Source organism: Mustelus asterias, chromosome 5 (genome assembly GCF_964213995.1).
Source record: "Mustelus asterias chromosome 5, sMusAst1.hap1.1, whole genome shotgun sequence".
Classification (NCBI taxonomy): domain Eukaryota; kingdom Metazoa; phylum Chordata; class Chondrichthyes; order Carcharhiniformes; family Triakidae; genus Mustelus; species Mustelus asterias.
The window spans coordinates 42,965,412-42,989,593 of NC_135805.1; the positions used below are offsets into that span (position 1 = coordinate 42,965,412).

A 24,182-nucleotide genomic window follows, 5' to 3' on the forward strand; every position below is an offset into this window, starting at 1 on the left:
TTCATAATTTTGTAACATGTGAATATGTATCCATCCTTTAAGTGAAGAATTATTCGTGGGTCAACAATATTTACCCTATCGTTAGCTTATGGATAGTATCTTTGTTGTGTTGACTCAATTTTTGCCATTTAGTCTATCAAAAAATGATTTGCCTAGTATTTTGTGGCACTGCAAACTTTGAAATGTAATTGGTTGTACCTAATTTTGTGGGCAATTTCTCTTTAAATCTTCAGGCAAACCTGCGCATCAAAAGCAATGCGTGTTTCAGCTTCAACTTTGCCTCAACATGATTCATTTACCTATGACTTGAAGGTAATTTATTTAACCTTTTTAATCCCTTTGGTCCACACTGCAGGTAGGCAATCAATAGAGGATAATACTTTTCCAAACCAGTTGTATAATGAATTGTTCCCATAAGAAAGCATCTGGTGGCTCGTCTCAGTAATGCAGTTGATAGTGAGAACTTGTCACACAGTAAACTTTCTGTTTAAATGCATGTCCATTACTTTGAATTATTTTATTACAAACATATTAATTGGTGTAACATCATCAAAAATCTGAATTGTAAAGTCTTTGCTGAAAGGCATTCTTCAGGTATTTCCAGCATTTTCTATTTTTATTAAGTAATTTAAATGTGAATAATTTAGATCTAAGGTTGTTGAATTGACTTCAGTAAAAGGAATCTGAAAATTAAATTATGCATTTGTAAACGTCAAATAATGCATGCACCAGTTTTATTTTCCACATAATCCATTAGTGGCCACTATTCTGCACTGAAATGTCAACAAAAATATCAGCCACATGTGAAAGTTCTTCATTTGTTATTTTATACTTTCAGTGTGATTCAAGTGTCACCAGTTCCCCAAGTTTGGAGAGCTCAAGTGAAGATAGTGAAAAGGTTAATGATTCCGCCATCTTTGCATGCACCGGACCATTTGCTTTAAAAAAGCAAGGAGGTAAATTTAATAAAATGTTATCTAACCCCCAGCTAAAAACCATTCGTTTTGAATTAATTGACCGTGGTTGTTGGGTATTGTCCATTAGTGAACACGCAACTAATGCTGAAAAGCATTAGTATTTAATGCTTTTTTTTTTGATCAGGAAAGCAAAAGGGTTATTACAATACGTTTAATCCAAACTGAGAGCTAACAATGCTGGAGATTTCAGTGTATTTTCTAGAATGAGGCGAGAGATGATTGGTGTGCTTTAAGTATGGGATGCAAATGCTATAGGGTACAACCCAATTTCACTCACTTTGATGATGGTGCAAATTCAAGGTGTCAGTCCTTTTTGCCCCAATTGTAGTTTAATCCAATGGACAATGCCGCTAGCATCTCCATTAACCATTGTTAAAAGTTCTAAATGAAAAGTCACATACTGTGATGGCAATATAATAATTACATGTTTTTAAAGGGAATTTGCAGCAACAAAGAGTGAAAGCTGCACAAGCAAAACTGGCTTTCAAATCTACCTGTCAACAAAAAATTGCTTTAATTTGCTAAAGCACTTCCAGTCTGGGAGTTTTCTACACCTTTCTACATAGATGGGAGGCATTCTCAACGTTAATCCCATCCACCCCTGCCTGGATGGAGTAGTGGACAATACAAATAAAATCTGTAACCTGTAATTCAAATATCTATTTTTGGGAATATATGGTAAGAAGTCTCACGATACCAGGTTAAAGTCCAAAAGGTTTATTTGGAATTACGAGCTTTCGGAGCGCTGTTCCTTCTTCAGGTGAGTGGAGAGTTCTAGCAGCGCTCCAAAAGCTTGTGATTCCAAATAAACCTGTTGGACTTTAATCTGGTGTTGTGAGATTTCTTACGTTGCCTGTCCCAGTCCAACGCCGGCATCTCCACATCTTGGGTATATATGGGGTGTATTGGGAAGCAATGAACTAGCTAACTCTTGCAAGACAGGTTAGTAACTAGAATATAATAGACTTTTTTATGTTTAACAGCTGAGGACTGGGTTTTCAACAGCATGGGAAATCCGCTCCCTAAAGACTGGTGTGAACTGCTGCATTGAGCTTTTCATAGCAACATTTGTGGCTAGGACAGCTGTATCAGCTGATGCCTGATCTTGAAGCCAGCCCATGATCCAATTTGCTTCTCCTGCTTCAGTTCCCATCTGCAGCTTTCTACGAAAGCCTTCAGTCTGCCTGGCTGCTGTCTGGAAAATAATTTGGCAGAGCCTCCACGTTCCCTGCATTTCCAGTTTTCCTGGCTGCTACTAGTCCCTCCTGATTATTCCTATTACTATCTGGGCTGGTGTTATTTTTATGCTGTTATCTAATTCTGCCTAATGGAGGTTACATCCTTCCATTCTTTCATGGTATTCCTACAGTATCAGCTGCACTAGGTCCAATGCAAGTCAGTTGTATTTTTCTAGATTTATTTTTTTTAAACTGTATTCTGAGCTTTTCTCTGTTCTGTTTCCTTGTCTCACTTAATTTATTTCCACTTGGGGAGGATTTGCAATACAAATTGGAGCTTCATGATTATATCTATTTGTGCCTGTGGTTTTGATTCACTAATAATAGGTAGACCTCTCCATTCGAGTAATATGGATGATTTCGCATGGAAGTAACTTGTTAAAAGTGCATATAAAACATCTTTTCTTGTGCCAATGTGGGCTACATTGGAACACACCCTGATAATCACAATTTTTTCCAAAGACATATTATTGATACTATTTGCCTTGATCTGGGTCTTCTTGTCCTTTGTGGGGTAATTTTCCCTACATTCTCTATTTATCAGTTTTGCCTAAATCAATGTTATGAAGCCCCTCTAGCAATTTTGGAAACTTGTATGTAACCTTGAAAGAGCGCAAGCTTCTTTCTGCTTAACCATTTTCACCGGTCCCCTCCCTAATGAACGAGCAATCTTGTGAATGTGAGTAGTGGCAAGAAGTTTAACTTTTGTCTTACAGTAATTCCTGATCAAATTAAGCAAGAAGAATATGAGCTAAAATCTGACAACCTGAAAGAAAAGGGGTTAAAAGAATGCAAGACACATACTGCTGGTGTGATAAAGAAACAAAGTCGTTTCACTGCAGAAGCTGTGAAAGGGAAAGAAATATCTGGCAATGCTTCAGCTCACACTTCACCTGAGGTAACATATGTTTGTTGACAGCAGGAAAAAAAAAATTTTTTTTATGCAATTTATTTTCTGAAAGTTGAAATTATAATTTTATCACAACTATTTGTCTTTGTTGCTTTCCCCTGAGTGCCATTTGTAGAGCTGAGTGAGGAACAATTTAAGACATGTTGTTCACATCTCTGGCATCAAGACTACTGCATTTCTCAGTACAACTCTAAAATCTGAAGCATGTCAGGTGCTACCCAATACAAGAAAATTAAGTTCTAGTTTTCAGAACATCTGACTTTCTTTATTTTTGCTATAGTTTGATGTATTGTCAATCAGGAACCCTTGATCTCTTTCATTTTTCATACGCATTGTTTTCTAAGCATTGTGCACCATTATTTTGAGCTCCCCAACAACGAATTGGAGGAATACTCCAAAGGTGCGCTGGGGAATCCCTCTTGGAATTTCACAGATAAGAATTTGCACAGCAATTGCCGAGCAGTACAAACTTCCTCTGGGCAATTGCCCTGTGCTGTGAACTATTCGAAAATGCAATTTAAATCTCAAACTTCGGATGGTTCTGCCAGAGTTACACCAATAGTTGCTCAGAAAAAAATAGAAGAATTAAAACCTCTTCTGACTTCTGGGTAACTATTGTAAAGACTAGGCTCAACTGGACATGTCCCAGATCCACCCCAATTGTCAATGGATATTTTTTGGGCTGGAGGAAGTCCACATTATATGAAGGATGTGAAAACATTGGAGAGAGTGCAGAAGAGATTTACAAGAATGATTCCAGGGATAAGGAACTTCAGTTATGAGGATAGATTGGAGAGGTTAGGACTGTTCTCTTTGGAGAGAAGAAGGCTAAGCAGAGTTACTAGAGATGTTCAAAATTAAGAGGTGATAGGGAGAAACTGTTCCCACTCGCAAGGGTGAGAGAGCACAGATTTAAAGTGATTTACAGTGATTTGGAAAATAAACTAATGTGGTGAGAAAAACTTTTCACACAGTGATTCAGGTCTGGAATGCACTGCTGGAAGTGTGGAAGCAGGTTCAATCAAGGCATTCAAGGGGGCATTAGATTGTTTCTATTCGATTACCTGTACCCTTGCACAGGGTTAAAAGACAGGAATGGCACCAAGTCGTAATGATCATTTGGAGAACTGGTGTTCATATGATGGGCTGAATGACCTCCTGCATTGTAACAATTCTGTGAATGTAGCTGGTTTATGGCAGCCAGTGCTGTAAAACAAAAGAGGGCATGTCCTCTTTTGATTCAACTCTGCTGATCTGCAATGCTGGGTTTTGGAGACCGCTGCACTGCCTAGATCTCACCTGGCTTGTGTGGGGAGTTTGGATGAGGCAGGCACAAAAGAAATTTGAGCTAGGTAAGTGAGCATGGAGTGGCAATCTGACACTGCCACTCCAAGGAAGTTACAGCCCAATGTAATTTGAGTTCTTTTCTCGGTTTAGCTCAGATGGCTGGACAGCTGGTTAGTGATGCAGAACAATCCAACAGCGCGGGTTTGATTCCCGTACTGGCTGAGGTCATTCATAAAGCCCTGTCTTCTCAACCTTGCCCCTTGCCTGAGTTGTGGTGATCCTCAGATTAAATCACCACCAGTCAGCTCTTCCCCATCAAAGGGGAGAGCAGGCTATGGTCATCCAGGACTATGGTAACTTTAACTTTTGATGGTCTCCCAGATTAACAATACTTCCTGCACCATCACTTACTGGATTCTATTGGGCAACCAATAATAGATTCATTGTAAAATATTTCCACCAGTTCCAACTTTTTTACAGCATCTATCCTCATGATGAACTATATTGAAGGCCCTTACTAAAATCTAGTATGCTACATCAACATACTCCATTTTCTTTTTCAAATCAAATTAGCTACCCTGCATCTTGATTAAAAATCCAAGACACTTTTTTCAACCCGTGTATGTACTACCAGTTGACATGCCCTTGCTGATCTTGTTTTCAGTGGCTCCTTTCCATCCCTCACTTTTTTCTCTTAATATATTAAACTTTTACTACCTTTCGTTTATCTTGCTATATGTAATGTGCCCTCTTCTGCATTATAGGATTCTATGATACATTATTGTGGTTGTTTTGTTTTTGTTCGTATTTGATAAAAGTTCTTGCTAATTTTCTTACTATACATGTTAACTATATTCTTAATTAAACTTTATTTGATAAAAGTTCCCTGGTGGTCGCTTTAATCATACCTGAGGTGAAACATATCATGCTTATCCTAGCCAAATTCAAGGTGCAAAACGTATGATCAAGGTGGGCTCCATAAAACACTTTGGAGTTTCTGACCTGAGCCATAACGCTGGCTAGAGTTCTCAAGTGCATTGAGTTGGTCTTTACTTTTTAAAAATTACAGTTTAATTTGAGTTTTTGTAATTTCTGCATCCTTTGTAATGTCAAACGCTGGCTTACGAGCACTGGTACTTAAATCCCCAACACAAAGGTTGGCGAGGTTTTGATCATCCCTATCAAACATAATCAAATCCAAAATCATTAATAATGTAAAATTTGACTGGTCTCACCAGTGAAAGTTGTGTTTTGCTATCCAGAACTTGCTACCTACTTGTCTTCGTTGTGCTAAAATTAGTCGATGCCATGAATTTGCATGCAATTGTAAATGTCAAAATCCCATTGAGACCACATTAATTTTGGAATGACTAAGAGTATTAATTCATTTTTTAAAAAAATACAGGCTAATGGGCCAATATTTAACCAAGTTGGTGTGATGCTTGCTCCAAAGAAAGTTCCATCCACCAGCTGTATTGGTAAAAGTACAATTCCAACAGCATCTGTATGTCAGACACCCTGCAACAAAATACCCCATCATTACACAAGCAGGTAATAATAATTTCTGTTAAATACTCATTGAAGTTACATATTATGCCTTCTTAAAACATATTAGCGTTGTTTTAAATGTAATCTCAGCTATTTAAGTGCTGTGGGTATTTCTTTATTAAAGTTCACAGACTCCAGTTGTGTGCAAATCTGGACTGGCACAAATTTCGACTCCACATAATTTTGTACCAGCTTCCCAATTTTACCAGAGTTTCCCACCTACTCCTGCAACACCACAACAGCACTGTGATCAGCTTCAACAATATGGATCTTCTCAGTGTCTGCCACAGTTGGGGGTAATAATTGATTAAAATTAAAATCTTCAATACAGTATATACGTGTATTCTGAATTTGAATATGAAGTTTTACTTGCAGTTTTGGATTTATTTTGTCAGATTCCAATACCTACTTTCACTGCCAATGAAAGTATTGTAGTTAAGGAGAGAGTCTACTCGATAATTAAATTACTTGGAACCGGAGGATCCAGTAAGGTAATATGGTATTTAATTTCTTTATTTTGCATTTTCAGTTGAAAGCAATTAATATGAAGCAAGGAAACAAGGCAATAAACTTAGGTTGAATAACTTGTCACAAGACCTAGCTCAACTTGTAACATTTATGATTAAATTGTACGATTTGGAAAAAATAAAGACAACTGCATGGAAACGGTCAATCAGTACAACAATTGTTAAATTGCAATTGTAGTTCAAAATCATAAGTTGAAACTAAATTAAAGATAAATTTAAGGCCAGTATCAGGAGTTTGATCTTTAGAGTGATCAATGCCTGGAATAAACACACTCATTGCACAGTGGCAATGAAAACAGTGAAATAATTGAAAAGCTAATTTGATGCTGCTTTGGGAGTTTTCGGTCCATTCTCTGATGAAGTGAAAACAACTTGAATGCACAAAAATTTCCTGGAAGGTCACGTTGGCACAGTGGTTAGCACTGCTGCCTCACAGCGCCAGAGACCTGGGTCTGATTCCCGGTTTGGGTCTGTGAGGAGTCTGCACGTTCTCCCCGTGTCTGCGTGGGTTTCCTCTGGGTGTTCCAGTTTCCTCCCACAGTCCAAAAGACACGCTGGCTAGGTGGATTGGCCATGCTAAATTCTCCCTCGGTGTACCCGAACAAGCGCCGGAGTGTAGCGACTGGAAGATTTTCATTTTAACTTAACTGCAGTGTTAATGTAAGCCTACTTGCGACACTAATAATTAAACTTTAAAACAAGGAAGTTATGCTGAAGGTTTATAAAACATTGAATAAGCCTCGACTGGAATATTGTGTGCAATCATATGGGCACTGCATTTATGAAGTATGTGAAGGTCTTGAAATGGGTAAATTGGAGTTTTATTTGAATGGTTACAGGGATGAGTGACTTCAATTCTGTAGGGAGACTGGGGAAGCTAGGTTTGTTCTTGAGGCAGAGAGGTTAAGAAGAAATTGATGTAGGTGTTCAAATTGAAATGATGAGTATGCAAAGAGAAATGGTGTGCAGTGTCAGAAGGACAGTAGCACTGCTTTAACGTAATTGGAAAAAAGAATCGGAAGTGATTTTTAAAAATATTTGCTGGATTATTGTGATTAAAATTTACTGCCTGAAAGTAGCAGAAACAGCTTCAGTATTGGTTTTCAAAAGAGAATAGGATAATGCTGATGAGACCAAGATAGATAGAAATGTAAGTTGTGACGGGGACATAAGTTGGCTACAAGAGAACATAGATAGGTGGGCAAAGATTTGGTAAATGGAGTATAAATTCACCCCGGCAGTGCATCCCCACTGCAGGTTTCACAGTGGCAAGGGGTGCATTCAACCAGAAACCTCATTGACCACGACAGGATCAGAAGATCCTGCTGCCAGCCAATGGCGAGCTGCATCCACTGTGGCGAAACACATGACGGATTGTGTGGACAATTCTGCCCATGACGTTTATACAACTTAAACATGAATTTCTTTTTTTTTTAAAAAGCTGCCAAAGATGTGAGGTTAGATGGATTGGCCATGCTAAATTGCCCCTTAGTGTCTCAAGACATGTGGATTTGGCGGATTAGCAGCATAAATATATGGGGTTACAGGGACAAGGCGGGGGTGAGCCTGTGTGAGATGCTGAGTTAGTGCAGACTCGATGGGCCAAATGACCTCCTTCTGCACTTTAGGAATTCTTTATGAAAAGAAATAACTGGCTGAGCAAATGGTCATAATAATAAATTGGTTAAAAAAATGAGTAATAAATAGAGACGATTAGTGTGTGAAAGGATAGACTGTGTGTGCCCAGCTCACTCCCAGCCTCTGGGTGCTCACTCACTGCCTTCACCCACTGTGAGAGTTTAAAAGTACCTCTTGGTGTGTGGGGTGAGGGTGAATGAGTATTCATGCGCCTGTCAGCAGTAAACGCAGTAGCTTTGTGATTGGAGGAGCAGTTATCTTCCACTGCACTTATTGACATTTTGAAAACTACCTCCAGGGATCACATATGGACTGCACCAAGTCTGGAGGGCACAAGTTGTACAAACCTGATCTAACTGGTGAGCGATTGCAGAGCTCAGAGATGCAGAGGGATCTGGATATCCTTAGTCCTTGAATTGCAAAAGCTTAGTATGTAGGAATAGCAAGTAATTCAGAAAGCATTTATTGTAAGGAGAATTGAATACAAAATCAGGGAAGTTATAGCTTCAGTTATACAGGGTATTGGTGAGGTCACATCTGGAGTACTGTGTACATTATTGGTTTCCATATTTAAGAAAGGATGTAAATGCATTTGTAGCAGTTCAGAGAAGCTTTACAAGATTAATACTTAGAATGGGCATGTTTTATGAGGAAAGATTGGATAGGTTATGCTCGAGTCCACTGAAGTTTAGAAGAGTAAGAGGTGACTTGATTGTAACACAAGACCCTGAGGGGTCTTGACAGGATGAATGTGGAAACTATGTTTCCTCTTGGAGAAGAATCTAGAACTAAGGGTTACTGTTTAAAAAAGAGGGGTCGCCTATTTAGGACAGAGATGAATGGAATTTCTTTCTCATAGGTTCGTGAGTCTTTGGAATTCTTCCTGAAAAGATTGCGGAAGCAAAGTCTGTGAATATTTTTAAGGCAGAGCTAGATAGATTCTTGATAGGCAATGGGGTGGAAGGTTATTGGGGGTAGATGGGAATGTGGAGTCGAAATTACAATTAGATTAGCCATAATCTAAATGAATAGTAGAGCAGGCTCGAGGGGCTCAGTGGCCTACTAATTCATATGCTCACGCAAATACGTGAAAAGACTTAAGGTGCTGTGGGGAAATAACAGAGGGATGAGACTAATTGAATAGCTAACCTAGAGACAGTGCAAACAAGCTGGGCCGAATGGCCTCCTGTGCGGATCACACTATCCATGATACAGTAAATGCCGATGGGGCTCAAGTTTCAATATCTAATATTTTCCAGAATTAACATTTTCACTTAAAAACGTCTAACATCTTCTGTTTCAACCAGGTATTCCAAGTGCTTGACCAGAAGAAACAACTATATGCTGTTAAGCAAGTTAATCTGCAGGATGCAGATGACCTCGCAGTGGCTGGCTACAAAGATGAAATTGAATATTTGAAACGTCTACAGCAACACAGTGACAAGATAATCAAGCTTTTTGATTAGTGAGTATTTTTTCCCAGTTACTTTATTTTGCATTAGTGACCAATTATATCATATCAGAGGGCCATCAGCCATGCAATAATTGAAGAACATGGTTGACCAAATTTATAGTCTGAACCGGGGGAGAGAAGTAAGAAGGCAAAAAAGTTTAGTCAGTACCCAAGAAGCTAACAAATATTATGATGTATATAATGCTTTCGAATAATGTTAATATATGATTGGTTCCTTTTTAATGCAGTGAGATTACAGAAAATTATATCTACATGGTAATGGAATTGGGAAATGTAGACTTCAACACTTTGCTCCGAAGGAAAAAAGTTATCAAGGCATTGGAACGCAAATTATACTGGGAAAACATGTTGGAAGCTGTTCACACAATTCACCAGCATGGTAAGTACTTGCAAGATTCTATTTTTAACTAATGTTGATCACCTTTCCTAAAAATATTGCATATGTTCCAAAGACACATGAGTGCCACCAGTGCTCTGTTGTCCCTCCATCTCCAAGAACCTCACCCTTCCCCGGACACCTAAATGGCTGCACTTCACATGTGAGCTGAATGGAGTGTTCCTCAGGCCTTTGGCCATGGGATTGTGTCCCTGATTGCATTATCAATGCAACAAATGTGGGAAACCCAAGGATAACAAATGGACAAAGGTTTTCCTGACTACTACCACCAAGCTATCCCTTCCCTTCAGTAACTAAATTGGGCATAAGTCAGATAATAAAACCAAGTAATTTCTGTATTGTAACAAAAGTGCGCAATTGAAATGGATGTTAATTTATTAAGATTGCTATCAACCATCATCTTGAATTTGGTCAGTATGTTTTATTTCTCCTTTTGGAAGGGCTGATTGGCTGATTTGGCTGGACTGTCAGTGTCAACAGCATGGGTTCAATACTTGCTCAGGTGGCGGTCGTTTTTTTGCCTTGCTCGTAGTGGTGATGTAGGTCAGTCCTGCCTTCAGGCAGAGAACTGAAGAAGATGCATTTTATTTATCTTATTTGAAAGACTTGTAAAATTATTGAATGTGAGGATTATGTAGTCTCTGTAATTTCATCTCCATGCCATGAGAAAGTATAATGGGCTTATTTTTTCTTTTAGGCATTATTCACAGTGACCTGAAACCTGCCAATTTTTTGGTGGTTGATGGAATGCTGAAATTGATAGATTTTGGTATTGCTAATGAGATCCAGCCAGATGTGACGAGTATTAGTAAAGATGCTCTGGTGAGTTATGGGTGTGTTATACTGGCTTCCATAAAGATTCAGCATGTTTAACAAAGCTTGTAGTGTTTAAGAGGTATTTTATCTATGATTTGTTGAGAGAAATCTTGAGTGAGTAAATGATGGCAGGCTGTATGCTATTGTTTTAATTACAATCTAATCTAGCATTGAATCCAATCCAAACTGATGGGGTGAAAAACCTCTTTCAAATAGCTAGACACTTTCTCTTTTGGAAGAAAACTCAGTTTAGGCAGTGTTGATATGTGCCCCATTTACTTCACTTTACTACTACTGCAGCCAAGCTATATTTGGTTGCAGTGGAACAAAGGAGTGGGGTGTTGCCGCTCTCTGTGGAGAGTCTGAGAGCTACTGAAAGTGATTTGTTTTTGCCAGAACTTATCCAGCAGCTGCAGCAATATTTCTTTTTTTTTGGGTCATCAGTGAGGATCATGCCTGTTTGTCCTGTCCTAATAAGTTTCTGAGATCATCTTGAAGTTCTGATCTTTTATGTTAAATATGCCAAGTTCCCTTATTTGTGGGAGGAAGAAAGCCCAAGATCATCCAATCAAGTGAATCAGCTTTATTTGGGACTGACTTGGTTATTAATTCAAATTCCTGCTATAGCCAACAATCTGATACAGGCTGCTTTACCTAGAAAGCTAAGCTGCAGCGTGGATTAATGAATATCTTTTCACTTCAGCAAGCGCCTTGCAGTTAATATACTATATTTTTATATAACAAAATTATTGCTGCAAGCCATTCTTGCTTCGTTCCAATAGGAATTTTTGAGGATAGCTTCTGACCAAGTAGGTATGCAGCTCTTTTGAACTCCTTGATTCAGTGAAAAGCAGGAAAACCGACTGGAATGATTGCAAAGGTTAATGGCCATGTCGCTGTTGATTTTAATTCACTGCTGGCACATTAGTGAATAACTCTTTCCTGCCTCCCCCACCTCCCTACAAAAGTGCGTGTTGTTTAAAATGAGAAAAGATCACTCAAATTATAATTGTTAAAAACAGCTGTCACTGATTTTTTTAAAAATTCATGCTATTGTCCAGTATTCTTCAATAATTCTCTTTGAACTAATTTGGGTCAGCTGCAAGAAGGCAACCAGTGCGTATGGAACTTAAAGACTTCATAGAAACCCTACAGTGCAGAAAGAGGCCATTTGGCCCATTGAGTCTGTACCAACCACAATCCCACCCAGGCCCTACCCCCATATTCACCCGCTAATCCCTCTAACCTGCGCATCTCAGGACACTAAGGGGCAATTTTAGCACGGCCAATCAACTTAACCTGCACATCTTTGGACTGTGGGAGGAAACCGGAGCACCCGGAGGAAACCCACACAGACACGAGGAGAATGTGCAAACTCCACACAGACAGTGACCCAAGCCGGGAATCGAACCCAGGTCCCTGGAGCTGTGAAGCAGCAGTGCTAACCACTGTGCTACCGTGCCGCCCGAACTTTTGGGAATCAAGTGCAATGCTTGAATTTAAGCCTGTGGACTTCTATTCAGGTGGCCTTACTGGCATCAAAACGCAGTCCTGTAGCAAGAATAGGCATATGTCCTGATCCCAAATACAATGCACTGCTACGTATTCTAACTGATTGGATTCTGAAAAAGCCGTTCCTGGGTGCGTTCAATCATCTTCACATCTATAGTCACTTGAAGTGTGGGAAACGACAGGCGCGCAAAGCTATGCCAATGCAGCAACTCCTCAAACATTTCCCAGCTGGGTCGGGTGGAGTCAGCAGTCATCCAGACTCATAATTAGCTCTGTTCTCTCTCCACAGATGCTGTCAGACCTGCTGAGATTTTCCAGCATTTTCTGTTTTTGTTTCAGATTCCAGAATCCACAGTAATTTGCTTTTATATCAGCATTTTTGCTGTTTTGACTAATTATACATTTTTAAGATTTATCTATTAATTCTATGTTTGTACTCCAGCTCCTTTTTAGCCAAAACAAAAATCATATATCAAAACAAGGCAATCTACATTAAGGAAGGTTAGCAACCGTTCATTAAAGCGGTTATCTTTTAAAATTACAGTGCTATGTGAAGGAATCCTGAAGATGAAGTAGTAGCTTTTAGGTTTTGATACAATGTATGGATGTTTTTTTAAATTCATCAGAGTGCATTTTCAGTAAGAGTAGGGAAGGTGGTAAAAGAGGTGGAGGAGTAGCATTGTTAATCAAGGATAGTTTAACGGCTGCAGAAAGGCAGTTCGAAGGGGATCTGCACACTGAGGTAATATGGGCTGAAGTTAGAAATAGGAAAGGAGCGGTCATGTTGTTAGGAGTTTTCTACAGGCCCCCAAATAGTAATAGAGATGTGGAGGAAGAAATTGCAAAGCAGATTATGGATAGGTGTGGAGGTCACAGGGTAGTTGTCATGGGTGACTTTAACTTTCCAAATATTGATTGGAACCTTTATAGGTCGAATAATTCGGATGGGGCAGTTTTTGTACAGTGTGTGCAGGAGAGTTTCCTGACTCAATATGTGGATAGGCCGAGAAGAGGTTGGGCTACTTTGGATTTGGTACTGGGAAATGAACCGGGCCAAGTGTTAGATTTGTTTGTGGGAGAGCACTTTGGAGATAGTGACCACAATTCGGTGTCTTTCATTATTGCAATGGAGAGGGATAGGGCCATACGGCAGGGCAAGGTTTATAATTGGGGGAGGGGTAATTATGATGTGATTAGGCAAGAATTAGGGAGCATAAGATGGGAACAAAAACTGTCAGGGAAAGGCACAAATGAAAAGTGGAGCTTGTTCAAGGAACAAATACTGCGTGTCCTTAATATGTATGTCCCTGTCAGGCAGGGAGGGAATGGACGAGTGAGGGAACCATGGTTCACAAAAGAGGTTCAATGTCTTGTCAAGAGGAAAAGGGAAGCGTATGTAAGGATGAGAAAACAAGGTTCAATTGGGTCGCTTGAGGGTTACAAGGTAGCAAGGAATGAGCTAAGAAAAGGGCTTAGGAGGGCTAGGAAGGGGCATGAGAAGTCCTTGGCGGGTCGGATCAAGGAAAACCCAAGGCTTTTTACTCTTATGTGAGAAGTAAAAGAATGACCAGGGTGAGGTTAGGGCCGGTCAAGGACAGTAGTGGGAACTTGTGCATGGAGTGAGAAGAGATAGAAGAGGCGATGAATGAATACTTTTCTTCAGTGTTCACCAAGGAGAGGGGCCATGTTTTTGAGGATGAGAGTGTGATACAGGCTGATAGGCTGGAGTAGGTAGATGTTCTGAGGGAAGCTGTATTAGCAATTTTGCAAAATCTGAGGGTCGATAAGTCCCCTGGGCCAGATGGGATATATCCTCGGATTCTTTGGGAGGCAAGGGATGAGATTGCAGAGCCTTTGGCTTTGATCTTTGGGTCCTCACTGTTCACGGGGTTAGTGCCAGAGGACTGGAGAGTGGCGAATGTTGTTCCTCTGTTCATGAAAGGAAATAGGAAGACCCTGGTAATTATAGGCCGGTTAGTCTTACTTCGGTGGTCAGTAAGTTAATGGAAAAGGTCCTGAGAGATAGGATTCATGACCATTTGGAAAGATGCAGCTTAATCCAGGATAGTCAACATGGATTCGTGAAGGGTAAGTCTTGCCTCACAAATTTGATTGAATTCTTTGAGGAGGTAACTAGGTGTGTAGATGAAGGTAGAGCAGTTGATGTTGTATACATGGATTTTGGTAAGGCCTTTGATAAGATTCCCCATGGTCGGCTCATGAAGAAAGTAAGGAGGTAGAGGGAGATTTGGCTGATTGGATAAGTAACTGGCTATCTCGTAGAAGTCATGATGTGGAGATGCCAGCGTGAACACAGTAAGAGTTTTAACAACACCAGGTTAAAGTCCAACAGGTTTATTTGGTAGCAAATACCATTAGCTTTCAGAGCTCTGAAAGCTAATGGTATTTGCTACCAAATAAACCTGTTGGACTTTAACCTGGTGTTGTTAAAACTCTTACTATCTCATAGAAGACAGAGGGTGGTGGTGGATGGAAAATTTTCAGACTGGAGACCAGTTACCGGCGGTGTACCACAGGGATCAGTGTTGGGTCCTCTGCTATTTGTGATTTTTATCAATGACTTGGAGGAGGGGGCTGAAGGGTGAGTCAGTAAATTTGCTGATGACACGAAGATTGGTGGAGTAGTGGATGAGGTGGAGGGCTGTTATAGGCTGCAAAGAGACATTGATAGGATGCAGAGCTGGGCCAAAAAATGGCAGATGGAGTTTAACCCTGATAAGTGCGAGGCGATTCATTTTGGTAGGACAAATTTGAATGCGGATTACAGGGTCAACGGCAGGCTTCTGAGGAATGTGGAGGAACAGAGAGATCTTGGGGTTCATATCCACAGATCTCTGAAGGTTGCCACTCAAGTGGATAGAGCTGTGAAGAAGGCCTATAGTGTGTTTGCGTTTATTAACAGGGGGTTGGAGTTTAAGGGCCGTGGGGTTATACTGCAACTGTACAGGACCTTGGTGAGACCATATTTGGAATATTGTGTGCAGTTCTGGTCACCTCACTATAAGAAGGATGTGGAAGCATTGGAAAGAGTGCAAAGGAGATTTACCAGGATGCTGCCTGGTTTGGAGGGTAGGTCTTATGAGGAAAGGTTGAGGGAGCTAGGGCTTTTCTCTTTAGAGCGGAGGAGGATGAGAGGCGACTTAATAGAGGTTTATAAGATGATGAGGGGGATGGATAGAGTGGACGTTCAGAGATTATTTCCTCGGGTGGATGTAGCTATTACTAGGGGGCATAACTATAAGGTTCATGGTGGGAGATACAGGAAGGATGTCCGAGGAAGGTTCTTTACTCAGAGAGTGGTTGGGGTGTGGAATAGACTGCCTGCTTTGATAGTGGAGTTGGACACTTTAGGAACTTTCAAGCGGTTATTGGATAGGCACATGGAGCACACCAGAATGATAGGGAGTGGGATAGCTTGATCTTGGTTTCGGACAAAGCTCGGCACAACATAGAGGGCCGAAAGGCCTGTACTGTGCTGTACTGTTCTATCTATCTATCTATACCCATCTATGAATACCGATACTATTTTCTCAGGTTGGCACACTAAATTTTATGGCACCCGAGACTATTAAAGATACATTTTCCAGTGGTGAAAACAGATCAAAGTCCAAGGTAAGAATCACTCTTCTCATATGGTAGCTATTAAAATATATTCTGCACATATATTAAATTTTGCTGTGTTATGAGTTACAACTGCTGCCACTCGAAAACGAGATGTCTTCCACATGTTTTGAGAATTGAACTGCAGGTTTACCAGAAAAAAGAATAACTAATGAGGCTCATGAAATAAGGTTGCACCAGAAAAATACCAAGCTGGCAGAGAGCATTCTCCAGTCTCACGGTGGAATAAGGAGGAATGCAAAGAAACCAATGAGGACTTTTGTAGACACATGTTTGGGCACACAACAAATATAAAGTTTTAATATGATGGGATAATTTGGTAGGGCAGGTGGGGACAATGGGTGGTTGATAAAGAAAGGTATCTGGTTTCAATGAAAGTGAAGTGAGCAGACAGTGAGTAGCAGAGAGTGTGTGTACATCAGCTGATCCCATTAAGCAGGAATAAGAGATGGACATTGTGATAACCCCCCACGAGATCCATAGGGAAATCATTGATTGATCTCCCTGTGAGGCTCGTTGAGTATGGATTCCCCTGGAACAGGCAATGGACTGCCCAGCTGGAACTTACTACCTGAGCCTTTGATAAGGCTGACCCAGGACTGGGCCTGCAGAACTACTTGACCCAGGACTGGGCCTGCAGAACTACTTGACCCAGGACTGGGCCTGCAGAACTACTTGCCCCAGGCAGGGACTAGTATGTGTATACCACAATAGTGGTTTTACGTTGCATTCAGTAAATAAACGATGTTCCTTTCCAGTCGGGCTTCCTGAGTTATGACAGACACCTGGAGCAAATGTGTTATTGGAAGATGGGGAAGGCTTCAAACTGACCAAGAAATGGCAATTGCTCAAACATTCCTATAGTTCTTGCTGGATTCCTCCACCAGCCACCATGCTTAACTTTCCCACACCTCCATGCCTGTTCTGTCCATCGACAAGAGAGGGTTAGAAAGCAAAATAACAATAGACAGCAGGGGTAGAACGCAATATATTTTTTGACATACAATGTTTATATTTTTCTGTTATCTGACAATGATGAATCATGAATGACTCTCAGATGAACAAAAGTGTATTTCCAGGAACTAACTACAAAATGTTAGAACATAGAACAACATAGAAAAACTACAGCACAAAAAGGCCCTTCGGCCCACAAGTTGTGCCGAACACATCCCTACCTTCTAGACCTACCTATAACCCTCCATCCTAATAGAACATAGAAAAATATAGAACATAGAAAATGTTGAGGTACATTTTTATCTTCACAGACAAAGTAGTAATCTGATGGGTGGATCCCCTGTCATTTAGTCAACACGGCCATTTGTTTTGCAATGTGCACCTCTCCTATTTATTTCTGAGAATTATAAAGGCGATCTGTCTGCCAGATTACTGCCTGGGCAATGAAAATGAAAATCTACTCTCAAATTTCAAGTTTGCAGATACCTCATGCAAAGTTACAAACCAAACCAGCCTGACTTGTGATGCTCCAAGTCATGTTGTGTAATTAGGCCAATGCTGTACCCCTCCCCTCATTATTGACAGAATATAAAAATCCACCAATGAGCCACATCTCATCTTCTATGTCTCACCCAATCTCGTTCTGCTAAATCCTAGGTTTTCCTTCCACAGTGATCATAGAATCATAGAAACCCTACAGTGCAGAAAGAGGCCATTTGGCCCATCGAGTCTGCACTGACCCCAATCCCACCCAGGCCCTACCCCCATATCCCTACATATTTACCCACTAATCCCTCTAACCTACGTATCTCAGGACACTAAGGGGCAATTTTAGCATGGCCATGTGAAATCAAATAAATGGTATCCTTCACCGTGGTATTAAATCCCAGCAGCCCCACTACACTGATGTCAATATCCAAGACTGTTCCCATTGATACCCAAACAAAGAGAAACCCTGCTTTTAGCTGAAGTCCACTTATTCTATTAAGTATTATTTTTAAGTGCCAACATTGGGTATTTTGGGTCTTCTGCTCTCAAAATCACTACATCAGAGTGGGAGAAGCCACAAAGAAATTTTCAGCTGGTATCTAACTCCAACTGGTGCATCTCATTACTATATTCCTGCAATTTCTCAACTTTAAAACTAGCAAAGATAAAATTTGAACTGATTAAAGAAAGTGGCTATCACCTGGACAAGATACGAATGGAGCCTGAAATCTGTGCAGCATAACATGCTTGCTAAAGAGTACAAGTAATTGGGATTAAAAATAGAAAATACTGAATTGTCAGCAAATCAGGTACCTTCTACGGAGGAAGAAGAACATTAACGTTTCAGATTGATAATCTTTCATCAGAAGGTAGATTGGAAATAGCTATAGGCTTGTTTTCAAAATTGATATCTCATAGCTTATACCATTATTTTGGCCATGTCAATGCCATTTTCTGAACTGCAAGTCTGATTTAGGTTAGCAGATCTATAGCGTAGAAACGGCGTACAAATGTTGCATCATTTGCTTTTTGTTGCGTATATCATCTTTGACCACTTAGAAGTAAAAAGAAAAATGTTAATTTTTTAAAAGTATTTTAGTTAATGGCTTATCATATTGAGCTATTCCACCATGATTGTTGCCGTACCAAAAGGTATCTACCCATGAAATTGCATAATATTTCAAATTTCACCTTGCACTTTATTGCAGATAAGCCCAAAGAGTGATGTGTGGTCCCTTGGCTGTATTTTGTACTACATGACTTATGGGAAAACTCCATTTCAGCACCTTACAAATCATATCAGCAAATTACAAGCTATTACCGACCTAAACTATGAAATACAATTCCCTGCTATTCCAGAAAAAGATCTTCTTGATGTACTGAAGGTATGCCATGTTCTGTCAAATAAATTGTTTAAAACAGCACTTATTTTAAATTCATCTTGAAATCCTTCTTGACCTCCTTTAGGTACCATGGCCTCAGAGATGCTGGCATAGTGGTAATATCACTGGCCTAGTAATCCAGAAATCCAAGTTAATGGTCTAGAGGCATGGGTTCAAATCTCTCAATGGCAGCTGGTGGAATTAAAATTAAATTAATAAAATCTGAATTTAAAAAGCTAGTCTCAGTAATGGCAACAAGAGTACTCTCATCAATTCTTGTAAAAACCCATCTGATTTACCAATGTCCTTCAGGGAAGAAATCTGCCATTCTTACCTGGTCTGGCTTACATGTGACTCCAGAACCACAGCAATGTGGTTAACTCCTAACTGTTCTGGGGACAGGCAGCAAGAGATTCCTGATCAGCCATACTGCAGAAGGCAATGGCAACTCACTACAGTGCACTCAAATCATGGACCAATCCAATGGAAATCCATGGTAGCCAATGCGCATTTTTTTCTTTGCTCATTCACAAGATTTGGGCACTGCTGGCAAGGCTAACATTTGTTGACCATCCCTAATTGTCCTCATGGCTTATAAAAATTAACAACTATAAATTTTAATTTTACAAATAAAATCTAATTTGCCTTCCCATTAAATGAAAAGCACCATGAAGATTGGAGTTGGAGAGAAAAGAGATTTCAAACTGCGCCGTGCCACTGTCGGTGGTGGAAGCTTACAATTAGTTTACACATATTGTAAATGTTTGTGTTACACCTTTCAATTAATACTTACAATGTGGCAACAGTCCATCTACTGTATAGATTTCCCATGAAGATTGTAAAGATGAATAGCTGATATGAGATGATATTTGAGATTGTGAAACTTTTCACCTAAGTAAAAGATACAGTGGAAATGTAAAAATACTTTCATAGAACAGAGATTTTAAATTGCTACTGACCATGAGGAGGGAGGTTAGGAAGCATATCTTTGTGCAATATGTTTTTGAATCATGGAATGATATGCCACTGGGAGTAATTAAAGCAGAAGTCATTGCATCTTTTAGGGGAAAAATAGATAAATAGTTGAAGCAGGGGAAGACACAGAACTGAAGGAATTTCATGGAACAGTGGGTTTAGTTTTAAATATGTCTGTCAAAATATCAAAAAGCCAGTACCAAAGCAATGAGTCAAATAGCTTCCTTCTATTCTCCAAAAATTTATGGTTTTAAGATGCAGTTACCTGGGTCTAAGTCTTGCATCTGTTCATTTGGAGAGAAAAAAAGTAAATATGATTCCATACTTAATACATTTATTTTTCTAAATGGTGTAAAAAAGGTCCATGTTTAAACAGTGTAATTTAATTTATTGAGAATATAAAAATAATGAAGTGATCTTTAATTTGCTATAATAAGATTTGAAACAGCAAAAGGTTTGAGAGGCTGATATTTGATATCGTTATTATCTGAAAGTTAGTGCACTTAATATGACTAAATATCTTCTAGTGTGGTCCCTTGTTCTATTACATGAGTTAAAACTTATTTTCTATCAATAGAAATGCTTGATAAGGAATCCTAAGCAGAGAATATCTATTGCTACACTGCTTGATCATCCCTACGTACATCTCCAAGTTCAGCAACAATCCGGTAGACCATTTAATCTTGCATTGACTGTTTCTAATAAGCTGAATTTCTAACTCTTGTTAGCAAAGGACATATACTTAAGATAATTGACAAATAAACCAAAAGGGAAAAAAAATGTTTTACACTGCATATGTTATGGTTTGAAATGCACTGCCTAAAAGGGTGGTGGAAGCAGATTCAGTAGTAACTTTCAGAAGAAAGTTGTCTGTATTCTTAACATGGAATAAATTTGCAGGGCTGTAGGAAAAATTAAGAGTACGGAATAGGCACAAGAGGCAAAATGACCACACCTTGGAATTGTAGAATTTTACAGTCCAAGATTTTTGCATCTTGACAAAAGTCTCTGCATGTCAATGTCTCAAAGAGGAATTGATGCAATCATTGAGTAGATCCAGGGAGCGATTCTCCCAAAAGTGCTGAATTGGCGGGAAAACTAGTCTAGATCATGACTGTTTTTTCAGTGCAACTTCAGATCTGAATCTCCCCACTCTGTGCAATGCAGAGGTCACAATCGTGAATATCATTAAAGGGGGGGGGAGAGAATATCATTAAAGGGGGGGGGGGGGGGGAGAATATCATTAAAGGGGGGGGGGGTGCGGTGGTGGTGGTCTATTCACACCGGAGTCTGACAGCTCCAGACCTCTGCGCATGCATAGTGGCTCCAATCTGTCAGTCTCCCTGTTTGCTGGCCAGCCCGGGACCCCTGCAGTGCTGCCCCTCCAGCACTTCTTTCTCCCCCCACCACCCCCTCACAGCCCCCATGACAATTCCTGGGCCAGCCCCATCCCGGAGCGTCCCGATGTCAAGCCCCCCGCACCCAGCAGTGGCGATTTCCCCTTCACCCCGACAGACCACCTTCCACCCCCCCCCCTCACCCTGCACAGTTGCCTGAACGTGGGGAGCTACTCTAAACCCCGCGGAAGTGAAATACTCCTGGAGTGATGGGAGATGCTATCAGGCCCGGCAAGTTCCATGCCAGGCCCGATAATGACATTTAAACTACATTTAAAACAAATTAAAATCATTTACTTCTCTTCCTGCCGGTTTCCAGCGCGGTCACGACTGCACCTGTTCCCTGGCTCTGGGAGACACGCATGTGTCGGGAACGCATGCGTGAATCGCGCGAAATGGCCGACACGCGATTCTCCCGACCAGACCCGCCAGAAAATTTGCGGGTCGCGATGAGAGAATCCCCCCCCCACACCACACACACCCCCCATCCCCCCTCTCCCAAGTGTGTAAAGGGCAACCTAAAATGGTATAGGGCACCATGTGGGAGAGCACCTGGGTAATCTTAACCACATTATTGTAAGGTTTCAATTGACTGATGGAACCAAAATTCCTGAGAATCTACAGGAGGAAAGATTGGAGAGGCTGGGCCTATTTCCATTGGAGTTTAGAAAGAGAGGTAAAACATACATGATCCTAAGAGGACTTGGCTGGGTGGATGCTGAAAGGATGTTTCCCCTTATGAGAGAGACTAGAACTTAGGAGCACAGTTTAAAAATAAGGGGTCTCCCATTAAAGAAGGGAAGATATTTGTTGAGTTTTTAAAACTGTCTTCCCTGGAGAATGGTGGAGGCAGGGTCATTGAATATATTTAAGGTAAAGGTGGATAGATTCTTGACTGACAAGGGAGTTCTAGGTTGAGGCTAGGCAGAATGTGGAGTTAAACCCAGAATCAGATCAGCCATGATCTTATTGAAAGATGGAGCAGGCTCAAAGGGGCTGAATATCCTAATTTGTATATAGTACTGAGGGAGTGCTGGATTGTTGCGAGCACTACCTTTTGGATGAGACATGAAACCAAGGCTCTGTCTGCCCTCTTATAGACGTAAAAGATCCTATGGCACTATTTTGTATAACAGCCCTGAAATTCTCCTCCAGAATCACAGAATGGTTACAGCATAGGAGGAGCCATTCAACCCATCGTATCTGAGCTGGCACTCCAAAGGAGCAATATACCTAGTGCCACCCACTCCCTTCTCCCCATAGCCCTTCACGGAAAGGATTGACAGATTGATAGCTCTTTCTTGTCAGATCATTATCCAATTCCCTCTTCAAAGCCTCAGTTGAACCTGCCTCCACCTCACTCAGGCAATGCATTCCAGATTCCAGCCACTCGCTGCATGAAAACGGTTTTCCCACCTGTCTCCATTTGCTTTTATTGCCAATCACCTTAAATCTGTGTCCTCTTATTCTCGATCCACCAGTGGGAACATTTTTTCCATATCCACTGTGTCCAAACCCCTTATAATTTTGCATACCTCCATCAAACCTCTCCCACTCAATATTTATCTCAATCAACATTGCAAAAAATATATTGTTTATCTTCTCCAGGAGATTACATGATTCTGGGTGGGTGGTGAATGCTTGTATTGTGCTTAAAACATCACAGTCATAGAGGAGAAGCTAGATGGAGTAGGAGGTCTTTCCTGTGTACTTTTAATCCTCTGTTCTTAATAGGCTGTCCAGGTTGGAATTCTTTCCTCCTCAGTATTGTCAAAAGGCACGAACGTTATTCTTCCAAAATAAAATGAAATTTATCTGCATGGCAAAGAAGGGGAAGTTAAGCTTTGCACCCAAACAGGGAATTTAAAGATCTTTTTGAAAATTCATGGCAAAAAGTGATTAAAACATTAGTTGTCCGTTGAGTGTGAAATAAAATGATAATTTCTATCCTTGTGTCAGAATTAATTAAGTGCAAGTTTGAAAGTTTTTTCTTGCATGTGAACTTGTAAGTTACGTAATGACTGGGCAGAAAATATGGGACAGGGTTGCTGATTTGGGATCAGATTTTAACTGAGGAAGTACCACTTTCTGAAGTGTTCCTGTATCTGGCTGAACTGCTTGAGTTTGTGTGTTGACATAACAATGGAATAATTCTTTGTTTTGTGTAGTAGTGGAACCTGGCAAGACATCCAGAAAAGAAATGCATCACATCTTAAGCCAGTTGGTAGCTTTGAATTCTCCAAACAGCATCACAAGGGCAGCTAGAGTAAGTCATATCCTGGCTATTTGTTCATATTTTGGAATTGTAGGCAATTGTCTTGTAGCTAGCTGTCCACTTTTAAAATTTGAAAATGCTGCAAAATGTCTATCTTATTGTTTTTCTGTAAATAGTAGCTTGCTTTATTTATATACGGGTACAATAACCAAAATCCAGCTGTCTGAAAACTGGAAATGTCCAAAATCTGGTCATTTTTCTAATAGAGAACTTAACTGTTTAGCTGTTGCTCGGTGGCTTTTGTCGGCTTGGAAAATGCTTGTGCAGACTTGAAACAGGAGCAGTCATGTTTAAAGGCGGGTAAATGACATGCTATCTTACAATTTTTATTCTTTCATGGGATGTAGCTGTCAATGGCTAGGCCAGCACTTATTGCCCATCTCTAATTGCCTTTGAGAAGGTGGTGAGCTGCTGCCTTGAACTGCTGTCGCCCATGTGGTGTAAGTACACATGGAGATCCAGGAGTTTCATCAACTGCAAGCTCTGCTCCAAGCCACTCACCATCCTGACTTGGAGCTATATTGCCAGGCCTTCACTTTTGCATGGTCGTGTTCCTATGCATCTGCTGCTCTTGTCAACGGGGGGCAATGGCATAGTGGTATTCCCACTGGGCTAGTAATCCAGAGATTCGGCATAATACTCTGGGGACCCAGATTTGAATCCCATTTGAATGGCGGATGGTGAAAGTTAAATTCAATAAAAAATCTGGAACACGAAACCATTGTCGATTGTTATAAAAACCCA

General features: G+C 40.4%; 1 protein-coding gene across 2 annotated transcripts in view; it reads left to right on the top strand.

The window, feature by feature from the left end:
• Positions 1-24,182, top strand: part of ttk (ttk protein kinase) — a 55,143-nt gene that overhangs the window by 26,277 nt on the left and 4,684 nt on the right. For both annotated transcript variants that reach the window (XM_078212459.1, XM_078212457.1), the window contains exons 9-21: positions 234-312; positions 839-956; positions 2,932-3,113; positions 5,818-5,963; positions 6,085-6,256; positions 6,356-6,451; positions 9,433-9,590; positions 9,827-9,978; positions 10,694-10,818; positions 15,880-15,957; positions 18,618-18,794; positions 20,344-20,434; positions 23,332-23,429. In XM_078212459.1, coding sequence (XP_078068585.1) covers positions 234-312; positions 839-956; positions 2,932-3,113; positions 5,818-5,963; positions 6,085-6,256; positions 6,356-6,451; positions 9,433-9,590; positions 9,827-9,978; positions 10,694-10,818; positions 15,880-15,957; positions 18,618-18,794; positions 20,344-20,434; positions 23,332-23,429 — 1,672 coding nt within the window. The remainder of the gene's footprint in view (positions 1-233; positions 313-838; positions 957-2,931; positions 3,114-5,817; positions 5,964-6,084; positions 6,257-6,355; positions 6,452-9,432; positions 9,591-9,826; positions 9,979-10,693; positions 10,819-15,879; positions 15,958-18,617; positions 18,795-20,343; positions 20,435-23,331; positions 23,430-24,182) is intronic.